This window comes from Leucoraja erinacea, chromosome 13 (genome assembly GCF_028641065.1).
Source record: "Leucoraja erinacea ecotype New England chromosome 13, Leri_hhj_1, whole genome shotgun sequence".
NCBI lineage: Eukaryota > Metazoa > Chordata > Chondrichthyes > Rajiformes > Rajidae > Leucoraja > Leucoraja erinaceus.
This window is the reverse complement of record NC_073389.1, coordinates 32,893,654-32,914,423: the sequence shown is the minus strand read 5'-3', so window position 1 is coordinate 32,914,423 and position 20,770 is coordinate 32,893,654. Positions and strand designations below refer to the sequence as shown.

At 42.6% G+C, this 20,770-nt stretch overlaps 1 protein-coding gene across 5 annotated transcripts in view; it reads right to left on the bottom strand.

The window, feature by feature from the left end:
* Window positions 1-20,770, bottom strand: part of LOC129702822 (leucine-rich repeat-containing protein 63-like) — a 49,258-nt gene that overhangs the window by 14,556 nt on the left and 13,932 nt on the right. For 3 of the 5 annotated variants that reach the window (XM_055644829.1, XM_055644834.1, XM_055644830.1), the window contains 4 exons: window positions 20,086-20,151; window positions 14,732-14,883; window positions 11,976-12,074; window positions 11,029-11,165 (listed from right to left, as the gene is read on the bottom strand). In XM_055644829.1, coding sequence (XP_055500804.1) covers window positions 11,029-11,165; window positions 11,976-12,074; window positions 14,732-14,883; window positions 20,086-20,151 — 454 coding nt within the window. The remainder of the gene's footprint in view (window positions 1-11,028; window positions 11,166-11,975; window positions 12,075-14,731; window positions 14,884-20,085; window positions 20,152-20,770) is intronic. The other 2 variants (XM_055644832.1, XM_055644833.1) reach the window with 2 other exon arrangements.

The following is a 20,770-nucleotide window of genomic DNA, read 5'->3' as shown; positions in this document are numbered from 1 at the left end:
CTGGAGAACAGAAAAATTTAAGAGATTTGAGTGTGTGTTCAAACCCAGAGATTTTTGATAAAGGAAGGAATGATAAATGCTTCCAGTAGCATCGGATAAAGCAGATTTAATGCAACAGATAAGAAGAAATGGAGGTGACAAAGATTTACCTTGAGGTTGAGCAGGCTAGGACTTTATTCCTTGTACATAGGAGGATGAGGGGTGATCATAAAGGTGTACAAGCTCATGAGAGGAATAGATTGGGTAAATGAAGTCTTTTGACCAGAGTAAGCAAATCGAGAACTAGAGGATATAGGTTTAAGGTGACGTGGGGGGGAAGGGGAGAAGATTTGGTGACCTTTTTACACCAAGGGTGGTGGGTTTCCCCCGAAACGTCACCTATTTCCTTCGCTCCATAAATGCTGCCTCACCTGCTGTGTTTCTCCAACATTTTTGTCTACCTTATGTTTTACTGACAGATTGCTTTACTTTAAATATATATATATATATGAAAAATAATTTCAGAGTACATATCCATTACAATTGTTTTGAAAATTATAACAGCTGAATGCATCTTTGCATTAAGTTATTCGATTTCCAAATTAAACTTGCAGAGTGACATGCTTGGTTTCACTTCATTTCAAATGCATTGTACCCAAGTAATTGGTTTCCTCTTTAGAAGGCTTTTGTTTGAGAACTTAGGAACAGAAGTAAGACATTCAGTTCCCCTAAGACTGTTCTGCCATTCAAATAGATTGTGGCTGATCTGTAGCACAATTTCATTTTTAGAAGTCACTTGTTTTTGGCATTGCTCTCCGAAGTCATTATTATTGGCCATGCTTCTGCCTTGAACAGGTGATGGAGTTCCTTCTTCCCGAAATACTGGTAACAGTTTGTTTCAGCTTGATACAACTATGTTTTTTACTAAGCTTCAAAGGGAAATTAAAAGGAAGTGGACCACCGAATCGAGTCGCATTTAAACCAAACCCAGGCAAAAAAACTAGATCCTTTTCCCTAAATGACATAAGTAAACCAGTTGGGCTTTTCCAAAAATCCAACAACTTGATGCTCACATTTATTATCAGCTTTTTATTTGCAGATAAATTCAAATTCTGAAACGAGGATGATGGAATTATTCTATCCCACCACTAATTATTTTTCTGGATAAGTTCTCCACACAAAGTTTGCTAATCTAAAACTTGGAAGCTCCAATGGCCAAAGCATCCATATTCGTCTGGAAATTTCCATTGTGGGGAGACAAGAATGTGTAAAACTTGCATTGCCGTAGCAGCTGCAACTTGAACCCGAGTCAAAGTAGCTGTGAGACTGATACATTGCCTGCATCCCCGCTCTCCATCATGCAGCATTCGTCAACAAGTAGACTAGAGCTCATTTTAATACTTCATTTCAAAGACACTATCTCAAACAATTTAACGGCAAGTGACTGAGGAACCTTAATCATATTTTACCCTGAATTTCAAACCCAAGCAAGGCTCATGGATGAAAAATAGTTATCAGAGCAGGATAGGTAGCTATAATGAAGCAGTTCTTTCTGTAAAAAATATAGGAAGTCTTTCTTTCTGATTGTCCTTGAAACAAACATCTGTCGACCAATAAGTTCTCTGCAAATGTAAAGCAAGAAGCTGTTTAGAGAAATCATATATTCCACTTTTAACACTGACCAAATGGTGCCAGAACAACCTTCTTGCTCTCAACGTCAGTTAAACTAAGGAACTGATGTTGACATTGGAGGATAAAGGTGGAGGATGCACAAGAGTGTGTGTGTGTGTGGTCCCTGTGTGAGTAAAGGCCAGGAAAATGTGTGTCTCTTCCTCCCCCCCCCCCCCCATCCCCATGTTTTAAAAGCCATGACTTGAGCCAAGAAACAATATCAATTTCAGCAAGAAAACAATCCACACCTTGAGAGAACAAACCCCCCATGTTTTGAGAGGTGGGGGACAATACCTCCATGCTCATCCATTACACAAACATACAATACTTGAGCGATTGGAGTCGTTTATCACTTGATTCCTCTGAGACGAAAACGATCTGTTAACGGTCACTGTTAAGCGCTTGTTAAATGACACTATTAACATCGTATTAACACGATTTATTATCAATTGAGTTTTGACCTTCAAGTATTACTGAAGGTATTCACGGAGAATTTCTTAAAACTGTCTGATGCGGGTACAATTACCATTTGAACTAATTGGATGTATCGGTGGACGGGAAAGATTTAAACGGGTATTGGATATAAATGGGTCAACTCATTAAGGGCTCCGGTTGAACAGGTTTCCTGGCTGGCTTGCAGGTAAATCCCTCATTCACGGTCACTCACGTTATTTAGTATTTTTTCCCATTTCCCTCTCTCCCCTCCAAGGTTGGTTCTTCTGTTTGCCTTTATTTGCTTCAGTTTTATTTGTTTAAGTGTTATTTATCACTTTGTAGCTTTTGAAAGATTCAAGCGGGTATCAGACGCTTTCTAAGGGCTGAATCGGCCCATTTGCGGGACCTTTCATCACCCGGTGTGGCTTAAAATCGGCCCGCGGTCAGGCAATCAAACTGCTGCGTCGAGGCAATTGATGCTCCCGATCTTGAAGCCCCCACTGGGCGATGGAAGATCCCACGGCCGATTTTAAGCCGTGTATGGGCCGATTCAAGCCCCACGATTTGGGGCGGACAAAGCTGCTGCAGCTGGAGTATGGAGACGGTCACCAACCAGGTCAGCTCCCGATATTACATGGCCAAAGCCTCCGAAGCCTCGCGCATGTGTGTGTGTGTGTGTGTGTGTGTGCGGCCACCAAGAAGTCCCCCATGTTTTGATAGCGATTTTCACCCCTGTCACCAGTGATCAGGTTAAATGACTCAAACAATTGAATCGCAAGCGCATGGTTTCATTATCACAAACAGTCAGGTTCCTCAAAGTTAGTGTCTAAAGGCCCTGTCCCACACGTGTCCTTGGCACGGGCATCGTGTGGCCGCGCGGGGCCGGTCCCACTGAGAAATGCGGAGGGGTATGGACTTGTGCGCGGTATCGCGCGTCTCTCCGGGATTTTGTACCGAATGAAATCTTCGCGCGCCACCGGCCTGTAGCGTAACTGACAGCCAAAGAGGGACAGGCCCAAGACCCTGGCGCAACGCAACGTCTCACCTCGAACAGCAGCAGAAGCAGGCAAACGATCATCGAACTCAGCCTGGGGCTCACGGCCGTTGCACATCCGGATCTGCCTCCACTTCTACTACCAGTGCGGGGCCAAGAAAATTGAAGATAGACACAAAATGCAGGAGTAACTCGGTGGGACTGGCAGCATCTCTGGAGAGAAGGAATGGATGACGTTTCGGGTCAAGACCCTTCTTTCAGACTGAAGGAGAGTCTCGACCCGAAACATCACCCACTGCTTCTCTCCAGAGACGCTGAGTTACTCCTGCATTTTATGTCCATCGTCAAATGACGGCACGCGCTCCAGACGGCTGTGCAGGTGCATGAAGTCGAGCATGACTCTCGCGGGACCATCGCAACGCAACGCAACGAAGAGGTCGCGTAATTAGCGTGCCAAGGGCACGTAAGTGGGACAGGGGCTTTACTTTGTCATCACAACTGCAACAGAACCTAGTATTTTCCCACTCAGCGCTGTAATTTTCCATTAACTTACACAGCAAAAACCAAACTCGTCATCAGCATTTCCAATGTGCAATTGGTTTGCCTCTTAAGTTCAGCAATTCGAGGCAGGGGAATTGATATATCTTAAAGAAGAAACAGACAATATGAAAAAATATGTAAATCTGTAAAATACGTTTTTATCATCCGTAAAAGTATGGCAAAAACCTAAATTACACACTAAAGAGCTGACTGGTATTTTCGGCAATAAACTTTAAACACACAGCAGCTTTCTGAAGGCACTCATCACTGGCAGCTGTTCACATAATTCTATGTGCCAAAGAGGATCATAAAAGCTTTAACATTTTTTTTCTTGCCGCTGGGTTTTGAAATGTTCAAAATCTTTTGGCGACCCTGATACGTCGGTCAATGATGCTGGCAGTTGCCGAAAAAAATCGCCAAGTGGGACAGGCCCTTTAAGAACAGCTTGGCCATTCTTCAACTACCTGCACACAGAGGAAAAAATCTGAGCTCAGGTGTTCACATACTTTTTTTAGTTTTCTTAATATTTCCAAAGATCACATCAGGAAGATCCACGGTCTTATGAATCAGAATCAATTTATTTGTCATTTGGACCCCTGGAGGTCCAAACGAATTGCCGTTTCTGCAGCCATTCATAACACACAAATAGACCCCAGACACAACATAATTACATTTAACATAAACATCCATCACATAACTGTGATGGAGGCCAAATAAACGTATCTCTCCACTGCACTCTCCCCCCCCCCCCCCGATGTCAGAGTCAAAGTCATAGCCCCCGGCTGGCGATGGCGATTGTCCCGCGGCCATTAAAGCCACGCCGGGTGGTGCGAGGTCGCACACCGGGTCTTGGTGTTGGTGCCCCCGGTGTGCGCTCGCAGAGTCCGCGGCCATTCCAGCCGCGCGGGGCAGCGGTGTCAGGCCCCGCTCCAGGAGCTCTTCGACCCCGCAACTCGGGCGGGAGAAGTCGCCGCCGCAGAAGCCCCGAAAAGCGGTCTCCCCCCAGGGAGCCGTGGGCTCGGCGCCGTCGTCCACAGACCTGCAGCAGCAGCCTCCGACTCTCCGGCAGCAGCAGCAGCAGCAGCAGCAACAGCACCCAGCAGCAGCGCTCCTCCACCGCTCCGGACCCGGCCAGCTCCGCGACGGTGAGGTGAGTCGACACCTGAGTCCCCCGGTCTCTTCCTGTTGGAGGCCGCTCCTCGTTACGGCCTCAACGACGACTGAGACCCGACGAGAAAAGGTCGGGTCTCAGTGCAGGGAGAGATTCAAAAAGTTTTCCCCCCCCCACACACACACCCCAACATAAAATAACAAACACTACATAAAAACACCGACAAAAAATAATAAAACGCGGACAGGCTGCAGAGGCCGCTGCTGGCCAGAGCCGCGCCGCCTACCGGATGCAATTACTGCCATTATGGCCAGTAATGGCAGCTCTTGGTACTATTTGGAACAAGATTTGCTTCAATGTTCACTACCCATACGTTCTACCTACCCAGGCATCTTTAACATCTCATGTGTATTTGGTAGGCAAATGAAAAGTGCCTTGTTTTTAAGTGTTGTCAACTACAACAACTTCAGCACCAACACGGTTTGATAGATTTAATGGGCATTTTGGTCTGACTGGCTGGTTTGCCATGTACAGAGTATAATTAGATGGCATGCACATGGCTCTGAAGATTATGCAGGTAGATTCTGGATTATGCAGGTAAATTAATTAATAGACAATAGACAATAGGTGCAGGAGTAGGCCATTCGGCCCTTCAATGTGATCATGGCTGATCTTCCACAATCAGTACCTAATCTAAAGACGTCCTGGAGCAATGCCCTAGAGAGCTGGAATGATTGACCTCCAACAATGATATCTAGCTTTGTGAAAGATAGCACCAGTCATTGCAATGTTTTATCCTTAGTATCCATTGACCAGTATGAGCCTCTCCAAAGTCATTGTCAGTCAAATGCTGCTTTACTGGCTCTCACCTCACCTTTGAAATTCAGCACTTTCATCCACTTTTTGACCGTCTGTGATGAGGTCTGGAGCGGACTGATCCTGTGACACCCAAACGGAGCTTTAATTAGCAGTTTATTGTTTAGTGTCAGTTGGTAACACTGTTAATGACACCTTTCAAATTCAAATTTATTTGTCACATGCAGCATAAGGTGCAGTGAAATATAATTTACCATGCAGCGTTACAATTAAAAAAGAACACAATACACAACACAATTCAACACAGCCATCCACCACAGCATTCTTCACTATGGTGGAAGGCAATACAGTTTAGACCAAAGGTGGCCGATTGGGAAAGGGGGAGATGCAGCAAGACCTGGGTGTCATGGTACACCAGTCATTGAAGGTAGGCATGCAGGTGCAGCAGGCAGTAAAGAAAGCGAATGGTATGTTGGCTTTCATAGCAAAAGGATTTGAGTATAGGAGCAGGGAGGTTCTACTGCAGTTGTACAGGGTCTTGGTGAGACCACACCTGGAGTATTGCGTACAGTTTTGGTCTCCAAATCTGAGGAAGGACATTATTGCCATAGAGGGAGTGCAGAGAAGGTTCACCATACTGATTCCTGGGATGTCAGGACTGTCTTATGAAGAAAGACTGGATAGACTTGGTTTATACTCTCTAGAATTTAGGAGATTGAGAGGGGATCTTATAGAAACTTACAAAATTCTTAAGGGGTTGGACAGGTTAGATGCAAGAAGATTGTTCCCGATGTTGGGGAAGTCCAGGACAAGGGGTCACAGCTTAAGGATAAGGGGGAAATCCTTTAAAACCGAGATGAGAAGAACTTTTTTCACACAGATAGTGGTGAATCTCTGGAACTCTCTGCCACAGAGGGTAGTTGAGGCCAGTTCATTGGCTATATTTAAGAGGGAGTTAGATGTGGCCCTTGTGGGTAAGGGGATCAGAGGGTATGGCGAGAAGGCAGGTAGGGGATACTGAGTTAGATGATCAGCCATGATCATATTGAATGGCGGTGCAGGCTTCAAGGGCCGAATGGCCTACTTGTGCACCTAATTTCTATGTTTCTATGTTTCTAAAGATCCTATAGCAGAGCAAGATAGTCCACTTCTGCGAAATCCAATGGGCTGACGTGTAGTACGCAACGGAGCGGAATATCGGCCATTTCTTCGGCCATTTCAGTAAACTCGACCCAACTTTGGTTATCCCTCTCGCAGTGTAATCAGCGTTGCGGGGGGGGGGACAGTTAGTGTGTGTGATAAGGGTTAGATTCATAATTCTGTTATTTTTTGTTCATGATTAATATGTTAATAAATTATAATTCTGTTAATTTTCTTTTTTAAGGTTTAAAAAAAATATATTGTTAAACACCTCCCTGTGTGCCTGGGTCCTGGACTTTCTCACCGCCAGGCCCCAGGTAGTCAAGATGGGAGGGAATACATCGAAGTCCCTCACCCTGAGCACAGGATCGCCCCAGGGTTGCGTCCTCAGCCCCCTATTGTACTCCCTGTACACACATGACTGTGTGGCTAGGTTCAGCTCCAATTCAATAATTAAGTTTGCTGATGACACTGTGGTGGTGGGCCTGATCTCAGACAATGATGAGAGGGCCTACCGGGAGGAGGTGGCTGATCTAGCACTCTGGTGCCAGGAGAACAGCCTCCTCTTGAACATCAAAAAAACGAAGGAGCTGATCATGGACTTTAGGAGGGCACATCATCCGAGGACGTACACTCCATTGAGTATAAATGGGGATCCTGTGGATAGGGTGAACTGTTTTAAATATCTGGGAGTCCACATCTCTGAGGATATGACATGGTCATCACACGCCTCAGCACTGGTGAGTAAGGCAAGGCAGCGCCTTTACCACCTCAGGCAATTGAGGAAATTCAGAGTGTCTCCGAGGATCCTCCAGTGCTTCTACGCAGCGGCGGTGGAAAGCATCTTGTCCGGGAACATTACCATCTGGTTCGGGAATTGCTTGCCAAGGACAAGAAGGCTCTGCAGAGAGTAGTGCGTTCGGCCGAACGCACTATGGGAACTTCACTCACCCCCCTGCAGGAACTATACAACAGGAGGTGCAACTCCAGAGCAAACAAAATCATGAGAGACCTCTTCCACCCCTGCAACAGACTGTTCCAGCTGCTACGGTCAGGCAAACGCCTCCGTTGCCATGCAGTGAGAACGGAGAGGTTGAGAAGGAGTTTCTTCCCAGAGGCAATTCGGACTGTAAACGCCTTTCTCACCAGGGACTAACTGTACAGAACGTTTTTCCTTCTATTATTTATTATGTAAAATAATATGTGTGTTATGATTGTGTTTATAATTTGTTTGGTTGTTTTGTTGTTCCGCGAGCATTGCCACTTTCATTTCACTGCACATCTCGTATGTGTATGTGACAAATAAACTTGACTTGACTTGACTTGCTGTGTTTGAGTTGATTTTTGTATTAAACTTGCACTCTGTAATTCATCTAATCACACTGTTCACAACTGCGGTATTTGGTAAAATAATAGCAATATGAAGATTCCAGTTGCTCTACTCTTGGAATGTTCCTTAATGTTTTTTTGTGTCTATGGAATTGTTTTTCAACAATAAAATGGGTCAGGTCTTCCCAATAGCCAGAGAGTGGAATGAGATCTGACTAATGGTGGGGTTATCTAAATGAAGTATTTAACAAAATAAAATTTGTTTTGAGCAAGATTAACAAATGATGTATAACTTAAGGATGATTTTATTCAGTGACCATACAACTGATTAGATTGTGTAGGAAAAAAACACACACATATATGAAAGTGATATAGATGTATATAATCATATAACACACATATATATTTCTCAAGATTTTTATATATAAATGATAAACTTTATTTCAGACTCAAGGCCCAGACAAGGGACAACATTACATAAAAATACATTGCAAACCTCCCCGCAACTTTACCCTGGCGTCCCAGCCGTGCTGATTCGGGCCAGACTCCCCACACGCTGTGGAAGGAACATAGGCATTTTTTTGTTTTTTATTGTGAGGCAGAGGCAGAGGCAGAAAGAAAATGCTGTTGAGGAGAAGATTTTTACGAGGATGTTTCCATAACTAGCTTCCGTCTCCGCATTAGTATCTTTGCTCCGCTATAGGATCTTTGGTGTGGAGATGAAGCCGGTTACGGAAATGGTGCTGAAGATTACCCATGACCCTACTACGGCTTTTTCGTCGAGTGGGCTATCTTGTTCAGCTATAGGATCTTTGGTTTAGACAGTCTTCCTCCTCCTCCCTTGTTCACCCCTGGTCGGGGCCCAGACCCTCCGTAGTCGCTGCTACGGATGGCCCGATGTTCAAGCCCTCTGGTTGGGATGTTTGGAACTCCGGCGTCGGGATAGGTTGAGCACACCCCGCGGCCCGGAGCTCCCAATCAGCAACCTCCTTACCGGAGACCATGGCGTTGTAGGCCGCAGGCCGGAGGTCGGAGCTTTTCTCCGGCGATCCCCAGCGACGGATTGCCTGCTCCACGATAGAAGGTCCGCTCCATGCCTGCCGCCAGAAGCTCCACAGCCCAAGGCTTCAAGATGTTGTAGGCCGCAGGCCAGTGGTCAGAACACTTCTCCGGCGACCTCCGCGATGTTAAAAGTCCCCACTGCGCCGCCGAAGCTCTGGCCCGCGATGTTAAAGTTCCTGCTGCGCCAGCGCTGAAGCTCTGGGCCCGACTCCAGGAAAGGTCGCACCAAACCAGCTGTAGGGCCGCGATGAAGGGGGGCAAAGAAGCAACAAGGAAGAAAGTTGCATCTCCATCGAGGTAGGTGCCTGAAAAATGGTTTCGCCCCATTTCCCCCCCCCCCCCCCCCCCCCCCCCCCCCATCCCCCACACAAGACACAGAGAGAAACACTAAAACATACTTTTCGACATACTAAAAAAAAGTCGAAACAACAAACTCGCTGCAGGCGAGGTATGAATTTACTAATTATTGAGTGGACAGGATACACAACAAACGTGGTGTGACAAACTCAGGCACCTCAGCCACATGTGGTCCTCCTCCCATGGTCATTCCTCTTGTTGCCATTGAATTAAGAAGTTTAAGCTTCTCTATTGTGTTCAGTTCACATCTGTATAATTTTTCATCAGATGCAGCACATATCTGTACAGCACAAAGCCATGACTTGCTCAAAGAGTCATGTTATATATGCCTTCAGTTGTTCGGTAATCAATTTGAGCACCTTGCTACTCTTGATCTACATCTATTTGTCAGTCAGCAAGATTAGTGGAACAAGAACAAAATCCTCTCTTTCCACACTGAAGACCCATTTTCTGCACATCCTATGACATACAGGGTAGTCATATTATTGGCCCTCATGCACTTTGATTCTATCGGCATTATTTGTCAACTTTCAAAGACTTGTGAAGTCCAATTTTATAACTGGAATAACATAAATGGCAAATCCTCAGCTGCAATTTAGTTAGCAAATCCCTCTGAATAGTAAGGTTAGTTATAGATCATGATGCATTCCATCATTGTATCGATTTACAACCATCTACTAATGTTAGGATTAGCTAGTTGGGATTTTTTTCCATATTTGTGCAATTGAAAATGAAATTCAAACCTTATTTTGTATAGAGTTGATGAATCTGTGCATTGTACCTAGTCAGTAAGATGGCAATTAGCAAGATCCTGCTGGTGCAATACTAGGCAAATGACAGTATCGGCAAGGTTTACAAATAAAACATAATAACACAGAAAGGTGTTTTTCCATAATTTTGTAGAAAATAGAAACAGGAATGCTTTGGCAATATTGGAGGAAAAATAAGTCTGGTAAGTAATTGGAAAATTACTTTACTACTTTATTGTCATTGTAGTGGTGCAGATTTTTGTAGTGGTGTGGATTTTTGTTCAGATGTTTGCAAATTGAGGAGGCAGCAGGAACCCACTCCCCCTCCCAGTCACCTATAAATCTACATAATGGTGACGTTATTTTGAGTATGCACATATACTTCAGAAAAAGTATGGTTAGTACTCAATAAAAAGGGTTTCACTGTACCTCGGTACAAGTGACAATAAACTAATCTGAAAATAAGAATGTTCATGCATTCCCCCACAAAGCTGACAAGCATAATTTCCTGCACATAACAATCTTTTACATAATTACAAAACTATTGATAGATAAAGATCTAAAGGCTGCAATAAGGACAGAAAATACTGGAAGCCCGAAAATGTTCCAGTGTATGCTTCCAGAATATTAACCTTTAAATCTCAAGGTCATAAATCTAATCCTAATTTTACAGCAAAAAATGTCATTGGCTTGCTGCTTGGGAAAATGAATGTTGAAAATCTAATGCCATCTGAACAGTTAACATTTTCAAGCACACACTCAAAAGCAGTTTTAAAATGACCAAATTATGATTAGTGCATGGTAAAATGTTTATTAGATTCTATAAGATATTTGGACCACCTTACCCAATAGGCAGAACTGAAACAATGCAGAAAGAAATGTCAAAAATTCTCAGGTTGGTCAGTTTCTCAATATCAGGAGAAATCTCCGTAATTGGATTGTCTCGTAAATTCAGCAATTCAAGGCAGGATAATTGATAAATCTTAAGGAAAAAACAGACAACAGAAATATGTAAATCTTAATATGCTTTAAAGATCAATAATAGTGATCAAATATAGAAAGAGAAACCAATAGATGTTGAGAAAAACACAAAATGCTGGAGAATGAGTCAGAAAGCATCTGTGGAGGGAATGGACAGATGACGTTCTGGTTCGGGATCCTTCTGCAGTCTTAAGTAGTGGGGGAGAAAGCTAGAAAAGAAAGGCGTGGGTGGGGCAAAACCTAGCAAGTGATAGGTAGATACAGGTAAGAGGAATTTGATTGGCAGATGGGTGTAGTAGGTAATAAAGTCAAGAAGTGAAAAGGAAACTTGACAGTGTGAGATAAGGAGAGAAATGAGTGAAATGTAAATTCAGAGGGAGAGATGGGTGGAAAGGAGCCCGGGGGGGGGGGGGTGGGGGAGGAGAAAGGGGGGGGTGGGGTGGGACTGGGGGGGGGGGAGGGAGGCAACTCGGGGATGACAGAGAAGCTTAGGGCCTACGGAAGAAAGGACAGGAGAAGGGTAGATTTGATATACCAAGTTACATAGCAATGCACCATATGTTAATATATATTAGGTAATCCCTTACTGAATTTGTAAATTATTAATCAATTGTTTAGTACGATGTTTAAGTTGTAATAAGATACTAACTGTTTTACTTAATTCATGTTTACAGCATCCTTAATGACTATATTTCAATTATTAATCTATGTATGGCAAATAGCCAGGAGGAGTTTTACTGCAAAATTGCTAAGGTACAGTCCATGTCGGAAAAAAACCCACACTGATTAGATGACAATATATTGCTCTCACCTCAGTAGGAATGTCCCGAAAGCTATTGAATGACAGGTTCAGATCCTTTAATGTGGAAACCAGTCTGGTCATGTCAGGAAGCTGATGAATAAAATATCCCTAAAATATAACACATGATGAAAAATAAGATGGGAAAAACTTTTTGGCAACTGAATATAATCTTCATTTTTTTTAGCTGTCAATTTACTTTAACAAGAATAAAAATTACATTGTGTGAAATTACACAGTTACCACACTTTGAAAAGGATATTGTTGTCATTCTTCATGAAACTTGGTTAGAGATATTGGAAAGCAAGTATTATTATTGCGTATTGTAAAGTATGAAATATCAAGTAATGTCACAATTCACTGTATTAAGTCATAGGGATGACTGGATACTTTAAAATGTATAGGAAAGCTAATAATTAAAAATATAAGTTCCTGAGTACAAGGCAGCATGGTTGCGCAGCGGTGGAATTAGTGCCTTACAGCGCCAGGGGCCCAGGTTTGATCCTGACTGCGGCTGCTTGTCTGTATGTTCTCCCTGTGACCTGCGTCGATTTTCCATGGGATCTCCAATTTCCTTCCACACTCCAAAGACGTAGAGATTTGTAGGTTATTTGGCTTGGTACAATTGTAAATTGTTTCTAGTGCGTAGAATGGCGTTAGTGTGCGGGGATCTCTGGTTGGCTTCGGACTCAGTGGTCCGAAGGGTCTGTTTCCGCGCTGTATCTCAAACCTAAACTAACTCAATTTCACCCCAAAGACCTTATACAACATCCATACACTCAAACACTGTTTAGCTCACACAAAGAAACCCCTTAATTTGTATTTAAAGGAAATTGATAGGAAGGACTTGCACAGGTTATTAGTGTAGATCGTGGGGCTGAATCTAAAGCTAAAAACTGTAAATGGAACGATATAAGAAGGCAATGTTTTAGCAAAATGTCGAATCAATTGATACCAAGTACAGTAAGTAGAATGACAAATAAAAACTTGAAAATTCTACATTTTGTTCCACATGCATATTTAACGATGGAAATAAAAATTATCACATTTTATATACTTCTGTTAAATTAACTCATGGGAAAACCTAAAAGATAAAACGCTAACCATCCAATTCATTGACAGGCTGAAGGTAGAACTTAGGCATCATACAATTGGCCATCGATACATCTTGCAGAACCCCAAGGTGGAGTATGAAATATTACCAATGATTCCCTTGAGCGCCCACAGAGAAGTATAATAAATATATTCCTAAATGCAAGATTCCCTGCAGAAGGTAGTAGTTTCCCAATGAAAGTCCTGGAAATGAAACCAGCTTCTGTAAAAAAATCAATACATAAAACAGGGATACTTTCTGCAGTCCCTTACTATGGTGAAAGCTGATTTTTTGTTTTGCCCTGAAATTTCACATTGTTTCCAAAAGGATTTTGTTTTGAATTTTAAATCTCTATTAACCCATCTAAAAATCAAATATATTGTCTTTGCACTACCTATCCTGCCCTGTCTTCTTTCCAGTTTAAAACAAATTTGTTGTTCTCTTTATCCCCTTTAGATCTGATGAAATATTGACCTGAAATATTAAATGTTTTTTTCCACACATGCTGATTGAAGTATTGAATACATTTCCAGCATTTTTCTATTTTAATTTCAGATTTCCAGCATCTTCATTTAAAAAGATCTTTTACTGCAATAATCTTACATTGAACATATTAAGTGTAATAAAAACAAACTGCTGGGAGGAACTCAGTGGTCAGCGAAGTTTGGTTAGTGCAGGGATGTAGCACTGGTGTACACTAGCCATGACTTATTAAATGGAGCGGTCCAAAGGTGCTGAATATCCTATTAGTGCTACTCCAGTATTTCTTATAGTTTTTTCCCTTGTACATTATTTTTGCATCTATTGGGACCTCTCTTGGACCCACAATACCTCAACTCTGGTCAAGAAGGCTCACCAGCGTCTCTTCTTCCTGAGGAGACTGAAAAAGGTCCATCTGTCTCCCCAGATTCTGGTGAACTTCTACCGCTGCACCATCGAGAGCATCCTTACCAACTGTATCACAGTATGGTATGGCAACTGCTCTGTCTCCGACCGGAAAGCACTGCAGAGGGTGGTGAAAACTGCCCAACGCATTACCGGTTCCTCACTCCCCTCCATTGAGTCTGTCCAAAGCAAGCGTTGTCTGCGAAGGGCGCTCAGCATCGCCAAGGACTGCTCTCACCCCAACCATAGACTGTTTACCCTCCTACCATCCGGGAGGCGCTCTGTTGCCGGACCAGCAGGTCCAGGAACAGCTTCTTCCCTGCGGCTGTCATACTACTCAACAATATACCTCGGTGATTGCCAATCACCCCACCCCCTGGACACTCCTCCCACCAGGAAAACACTATGACTGTATGCATGGAAATAGATGTATTTATTGCTCATATTCTATGTCGCTCTTCCAGGGAGATGCTAACTGCATTTCGTTGTCTCTGTACTGTACACTGACAATGACAATTAAAGTTGAAACTGAATCTGAATCTTATAGTCAGAATAACGTAGTTGATAGTTCTTCATTTTTCTCCACCAGTTTTTCTAAATTTAGCTTGAACGTTCTCTTCAATTCCTCTTCCTATCCTTTCCAATTCCATGAATTTCATGCAATAAAATGTAACATCGGGAGCAAGACTGGTAAATTGGTGGTACCTCAATTTGGAACAGAGCAAGAGTGAACTGTATATTTTGCTGATAACTGCCAAACTTTATGAGAATAAATGTGTAGGATACTTACCCTCAGGTTTAAAGACTCTCCACCTACTGCCATTGATTTTACAACAACATATTCATATGGGCTTATTTGTCCCTCTTGTTCTTCCTCCTTAATTGGAGATTCAGAGTTGGGAATTTCAAGAGACTGGGCACCGTCATCAATATTCAGAATAGCTAAATTTAGAAAGATGTGATGAAATGCAGGTTTATCAATATATTATAGGTAACATAAACATGCAACAATATAAAGTGTCCAAAACTGATAAGAATCACCTCAGGACAGCATGGTGGCAAAGTGATAGAGTTGCTGCCTTTCAGGGTCAGAGACCCAGGTTCAAACCCGGCTACGGGTGCTGTCTGTGCGGAGATTGTACATTCTCCTTGTGAGCAACATGGGTTTTCTCCAAGATCTTTGGTTTCCTCCCACACTCCAAAGACGTACAGGTTTGTAGGTTAATTGGCTTGGTAAATGTAAAAATGTCCCTGGTGTGTGCTGGTTAGTGTTAATATGCAAGGATTGCTGGTTGGTGTGGTCCCGGTGGGCAGAAGGGCCTGTTCCTGCGCTGTAACTCTAAACTAAACTTGCAGGGCAGAGAATCCCAAAGATTCACCACTCTCTAACAGAAGAAATTTCTATGTACTTAATTTTTAAATGACTGGCCCCTTATCCTGTTGATATGTCCTTCTGTTCAAGACTTTCTCACCAGTGAAAACATTCTAACATCTATCCTGACAAGCACCCTTGCAAACCTCTATGTTTGAATAGGTTTACACCTTATTCTTCTAAAGGCTAAGGAATACAAGCCCACACTATTTAGTCCCTCGTGGTAGAATAACCATCCCATTCCAGGAATTAGCCTGGTGAATTGCCTTTGTACTGCCTACAGTTTTACTACATTTTTTTGTTTAGATAAGGGGACCAAAACCGTACGCCGTATTTCAGGTGAAGATCCCACCAAGACCCTTCACAAATGCAACAAAACACCCTTATGTTTAAACTCCAAAATGAAGCACAAATTGCTGTTTGCCTTCTTAATTGCTTGTTGGTCCTGTCTGCTATCTTTTTCATTGATCCATGCACTAGAAATTTCACTTTCAGAATGTCTCCATTTAGGCTGTGGGCCAAGCATCAAAAATGTGTCTAGAAATAGGATTTTGTGACCCAAGTCACCAAACTACATGAAATTTTCACATATTGTGTAAAAAAAGTTATATAAATCACCCCTGAAACTCGATATGAAGAAGACTTGCACATTTTTTATTAAATTAGAGAAAAAACGGAAAAATGTCGGGAATTTTTTAGTCCAATCAAAGCACATTTAACATTGAGTTGTCTGCCAGTTGGCCAATCACTCACTTACTCATTCATTCATTCATGAAATTGAGGGCCTAAACTATAACACAGTCAATTAAACATTGTCACTAATGCCAGCTTGTAGTAGAGTAATAAGTCTTTAACAAATAATCTTGGAGCTGCCTGCGAAACCTTACCGGGAAAAAGTGCTCCGATCGCGGGGCCTAGGTACTCGCGGTAAAGAGCGATCGATATCCCTCCATTTTTCTCCTGTTCTCGGGGTCTGTAAACGACCGCTACAGACGGCACTATGTACAGCCCCCCCCTCCCCCCCGGAGATGATCCGCGGCTCCGCGTTCGCGAATCGGCCGCTTATTAATTGAGACCGCGGCTTCACTTTACCGCGAGTACCTAGGCCCCGCGGTCGGAGCACTTTTTCCCGGTAAGTTTTCGCAGGCAGCTCCGAGATTATTTGTTAAAGACTTATTACTCTACTACAAGCTGGCATTAGTGACAATGTTTAATTGACTGTGTTATAGTTTAGGCCCTCAATTTCATGAATGAATGAGTAAGTGAGTGAGTGAGTGAATGAATAAGGAATGAATGAATGAATGAATGAATTTATTCACATTATAAAATGGTGCAATTAAATTAATTAAACTCCATACAGATAGATTTTCATAAATTCAGACTTTAGTCTTACCTTTCAGTTAGAGTTGATTCATGGGGGGCCTTCTTTGTGTTCCAGCACATCAGCAGGGACTTTGAAGACTTTCTTGCACTTTAATCCACTTCGCAGCACTTTCTTCAGCCTTTTTAATGCTTTTCCCACTAAATACAATTACCTGCTGCAAGTTTCCACGACATTTATTCCACAGAACAACACATCGGAATCTCCAGTAAAACAGGCATTTGTGAAGCCCCCTCAGCCATTTTGTGTGCTAGCCTGAAACAAAGCGCGTGATTGGCCAACTGGCAGACAACTCAATGTTAAATGTGTGCCTTCAGTGTTAAATGTGCTTTGATTGGACTAAAAAAATTCCCGGCATTTTTCCGGTTTTTCTCTAATTTAATAAAAATGTGCAAGTCTTCTTCATATCGAGTTTCAGGGGTGATTTATATAAAATATTTTACACAATATGTGAAAATTTCATGTAGTTTGGTGACTTGGGTCATGAAACTGCAGAATAAAGCTCCTTGGCCCACAGCCTAATTTAAGCAATCTGCCTTTCGATTTCTCTTACCAAAGTGCATGACCTTATTCTTCCCTACTTGAAAATCAGTTAGCTGGTCTTTCACTTATTCACAAACTTTTTATATCCTATAGCAGAACCACACCCATCTTCCACATTTTCATATCATTGGCAAATTAAGAAACATGACATTCTGTTCCTTCCTCCAGGTCATTGATAAATAACAGTGAATAATTGCAAGCCAAGAACTGATCCTCGCAGTACTCCACTGATTACATCATTCCAATCTGAAAAGAACATTTATTCCAACATGAAACAGCAAGTTTTTTTTATCCACTCCAAAGCACTTCCTCGGATACTATGGTTAGATAATTGGCACCTAACATTCATCTTAAACCAAATATAACTTCAGATTGGGTTGAGATTTCCCCAGATCCGCAGGGTCTTCAATAATATTGTGGCAATAGGCTTGACTACATCCAGTGCATTATGCCAATTCCTGATCGGAAAACGTGTAAACCAAATTAGCTGAAGACCAATATCCGTGATGTTGGTGACTGACAGGGGAGAAAGATACATTGTCTACATGACTTTTGGTTGGAGAGGCCATGACATTCTTCCCACTTCATCTCTATTTCCACCAGTGGGCCACGTGTGTGTGTGTGTGTGTGTGTGTGTGCGTGTGTGTGTGTGTGTGTGTGCACGCACATGGTATTGGGGGGAGGTATTGACATGGATAGAGAATTGGTTGGCAGACAGGAAACAAAGATTTGGAATAAACGGGTCCCTGGCAGAACGGCAGGCAGTGGTGAGTGGAGTGCCGCAAGGCTCGGTGCTGGGGCCACAACTGTTTACAATATATATTAATGATTTAGATGATGGAATTAAAAGTAACACTAGAAAATTAGCAAATGACACAAAGCTGGGTGGCATTGTGAACTGTGAAGAGGATGCTAGGAGGTTGCAGGGTGCCTTGGACAGGTTGAGTGAGTGGGCAGATGCATGGCAGTGTAATATAGATAAATGTGAGGTTATCCACTCTGGTGGCAAGAACAACGAGGCAGATTATTATCTCAATGGTGTCCGATTAGGAATAAGGAAAGTACAATGAGACCTGTGTATCCTTGTACACCAGTCACTGAAAGTAAACATGCAAGTACAGCATGCGGTGAAAAAAGCTAATAGCATGTTGGCCTTCATAACGAGAGGATTTGAGTACAGGAGTAAAGAGGTTCTTTACAGGCCCCTTGTGAGACCACATCTGGAGTATTGTGTGCAGTTTTGATCTCCTAATTTGAGGAAGGACATCCTTGCTATTGAGACGGTGCAGCGTAGGTTCACGAGGTTAATCCCCGTGATGACAGGACTGTCATACGAGGAAAGATTGGAAAGACTGGGCTTGTATTCACTGGAATTTAGAAGGATGAGAGGGTATCTTATAGAAACGTATAAAATTATAAAAGAACTGGACAAGCTAGATGCAGGTAAAATGGTTCCCAATGTTGGGGGAGTCCGGAACCAGGGGCCAGTCTAAGAATAAAGGAGAGGCCATTTAAAACTGAGATGAGAAAAAGCTTTTTCACCCAGAGAATTGTGAATTTGTGGAATTCTCTGCCACAGAAGGCAGTAGAGCCAATTCACTGGATGAATTTAAAAGAGAGTTAGAGTTAGAGGTCTAGGGGCTAGCGGAATCAAGGGATATGGAGAGAAGGCAGGCACGGGTCACTGATTGTGGATGATCAGCCATGATCACAATGAATGGCGGTGCTGGCTCATAGTGCCAAATGGCCTCCTCCTGCACCTATATTCTATGTTTTCTTTGTTTCTTATTACTGCCTGGGATGATGTCAGGTTCTGCGAGAAAGATTCCTAGGTGAACCTGAGAGATTAACATCTACAAATAAAGCCAGCATATTCGTCTTCCAACAATTGCCTATTGAATTAATTGAACAATTGTGAAATACGATGTTTTAAATACAAATGTTATTGCTAATTTGTTAATAATAATACATGCAGGATAACATAAATGTCTCTTTCAGTCCAGATTAAAGACAGTTTTTTCTTTGCTCTAGATACCATCATCGTTGGTCTTTTACATCTGTTATTAATATGTCCTTTGTATATCACAATCTACCTTTAAAGGGTGTATATTTTGATATACAGCGTACATAATACAACTTCTAGTTGAGTCTGAAAATTTAACAAATCACATTCAGCTGAGTTAAGGTCGCTCCTGGCATGCCACGGCTGTAGCCAAGTCTGATAGCAGGCCTGGCTCGCCACCAGGAACCCACCCAGAGTGGGAAGCTGCTCAACCTGGCTCCTGCTCACCCCGTGGACCAAGAGTGGGAGTCGGTCAGAGGGCCTGTAGGCAGACCAGCTGCTGGATATGTTCCACACATCTCCTTTAAACTTTGCCCCTCTGACCTTAAAACTATGCCCTCTAGTAAATGATGTTTCCATTCACTGAGAAAGGCTCTGCCTCTATGCCTCTCATAATTTTATTGACTTCTATCGTGTCTCCCTGAAATCTCTGGCTTTCCAGAGAAAACAATCCAAGTCTGTTCAACTCTCCCTGTACCCCCTAATCCAGATGTCACTCTGGTAAACCTCCTCTGCACTCTTTCCAAGCCACACATCCTTCCTGTAATTGGGCAACCAGAATAGCAAGCAATACTCCAAATGTGGGCTTACCAAGGTCCTATAAAGCTGCATTGTAACTTTATGACTGTTATGCTCAAGGAGTCATGATGCAGTTTTATTGGGCTTTGGTTAGGCCGCAATTGTATTGCATGCAGATCTAGTCACACTATTACAGGAAGGATTATAGGACTATTATGATTGGGCATTTCATAAAACTTATTTTTTCACTTGAAGTACTTTTATTACCTGGCAACTCTGGGGAAACTTCATAATTTAAGCCTTCACTTTTGTTTCTAGCAGCAGCATTCATTTCTGGAAGAATAACATACTCTATTAGTTCAAGGTGATATCTTGGTAAACTACGCATTTTACAAGCTTAAGGTCCTAATAATGAATTTGACCATTTCAAATAATCAGCTTTGAAATTTGTATCAGAATGGCTTTTTTTCCCTTCTCTGACTTCATTCATCTCCTTAAGTTTACATATCCCCAAAGTAGATCAGCCTTTGCCACACTCTTTCAAAACTAATTGCACACTTCCTTATTCTGAGACAAATGAATTGAATGATACGGCATGGATCTTCAGCCTACTGAGTCCACGTAGACCACCGATCACTCGTTCCTATAAGACTATGTTATCCCACTTTTGTCTCCACCGCCTACACATTTGGTAGTAGTTTATAGAGGCCAAACCTACTAACCTATGAATCTACATATCGTTTGGTTGTACGGGGAAACCAGAGCACCCGGAAGAAACCCAAGTTTACATAACGAAAGTGCAAACTCCACACACATAGCACTCAAGGTCAGGATCAAACCAGTGTCTCTGGTGCTGTGTGTTGCAGCTCTACCAGTTGTGCCACTGTCCTCTGAATCTGGATTCTCCTACGAGAAGAAAAGTCCTCTTAGAATTTACCATGTATAGCCCATC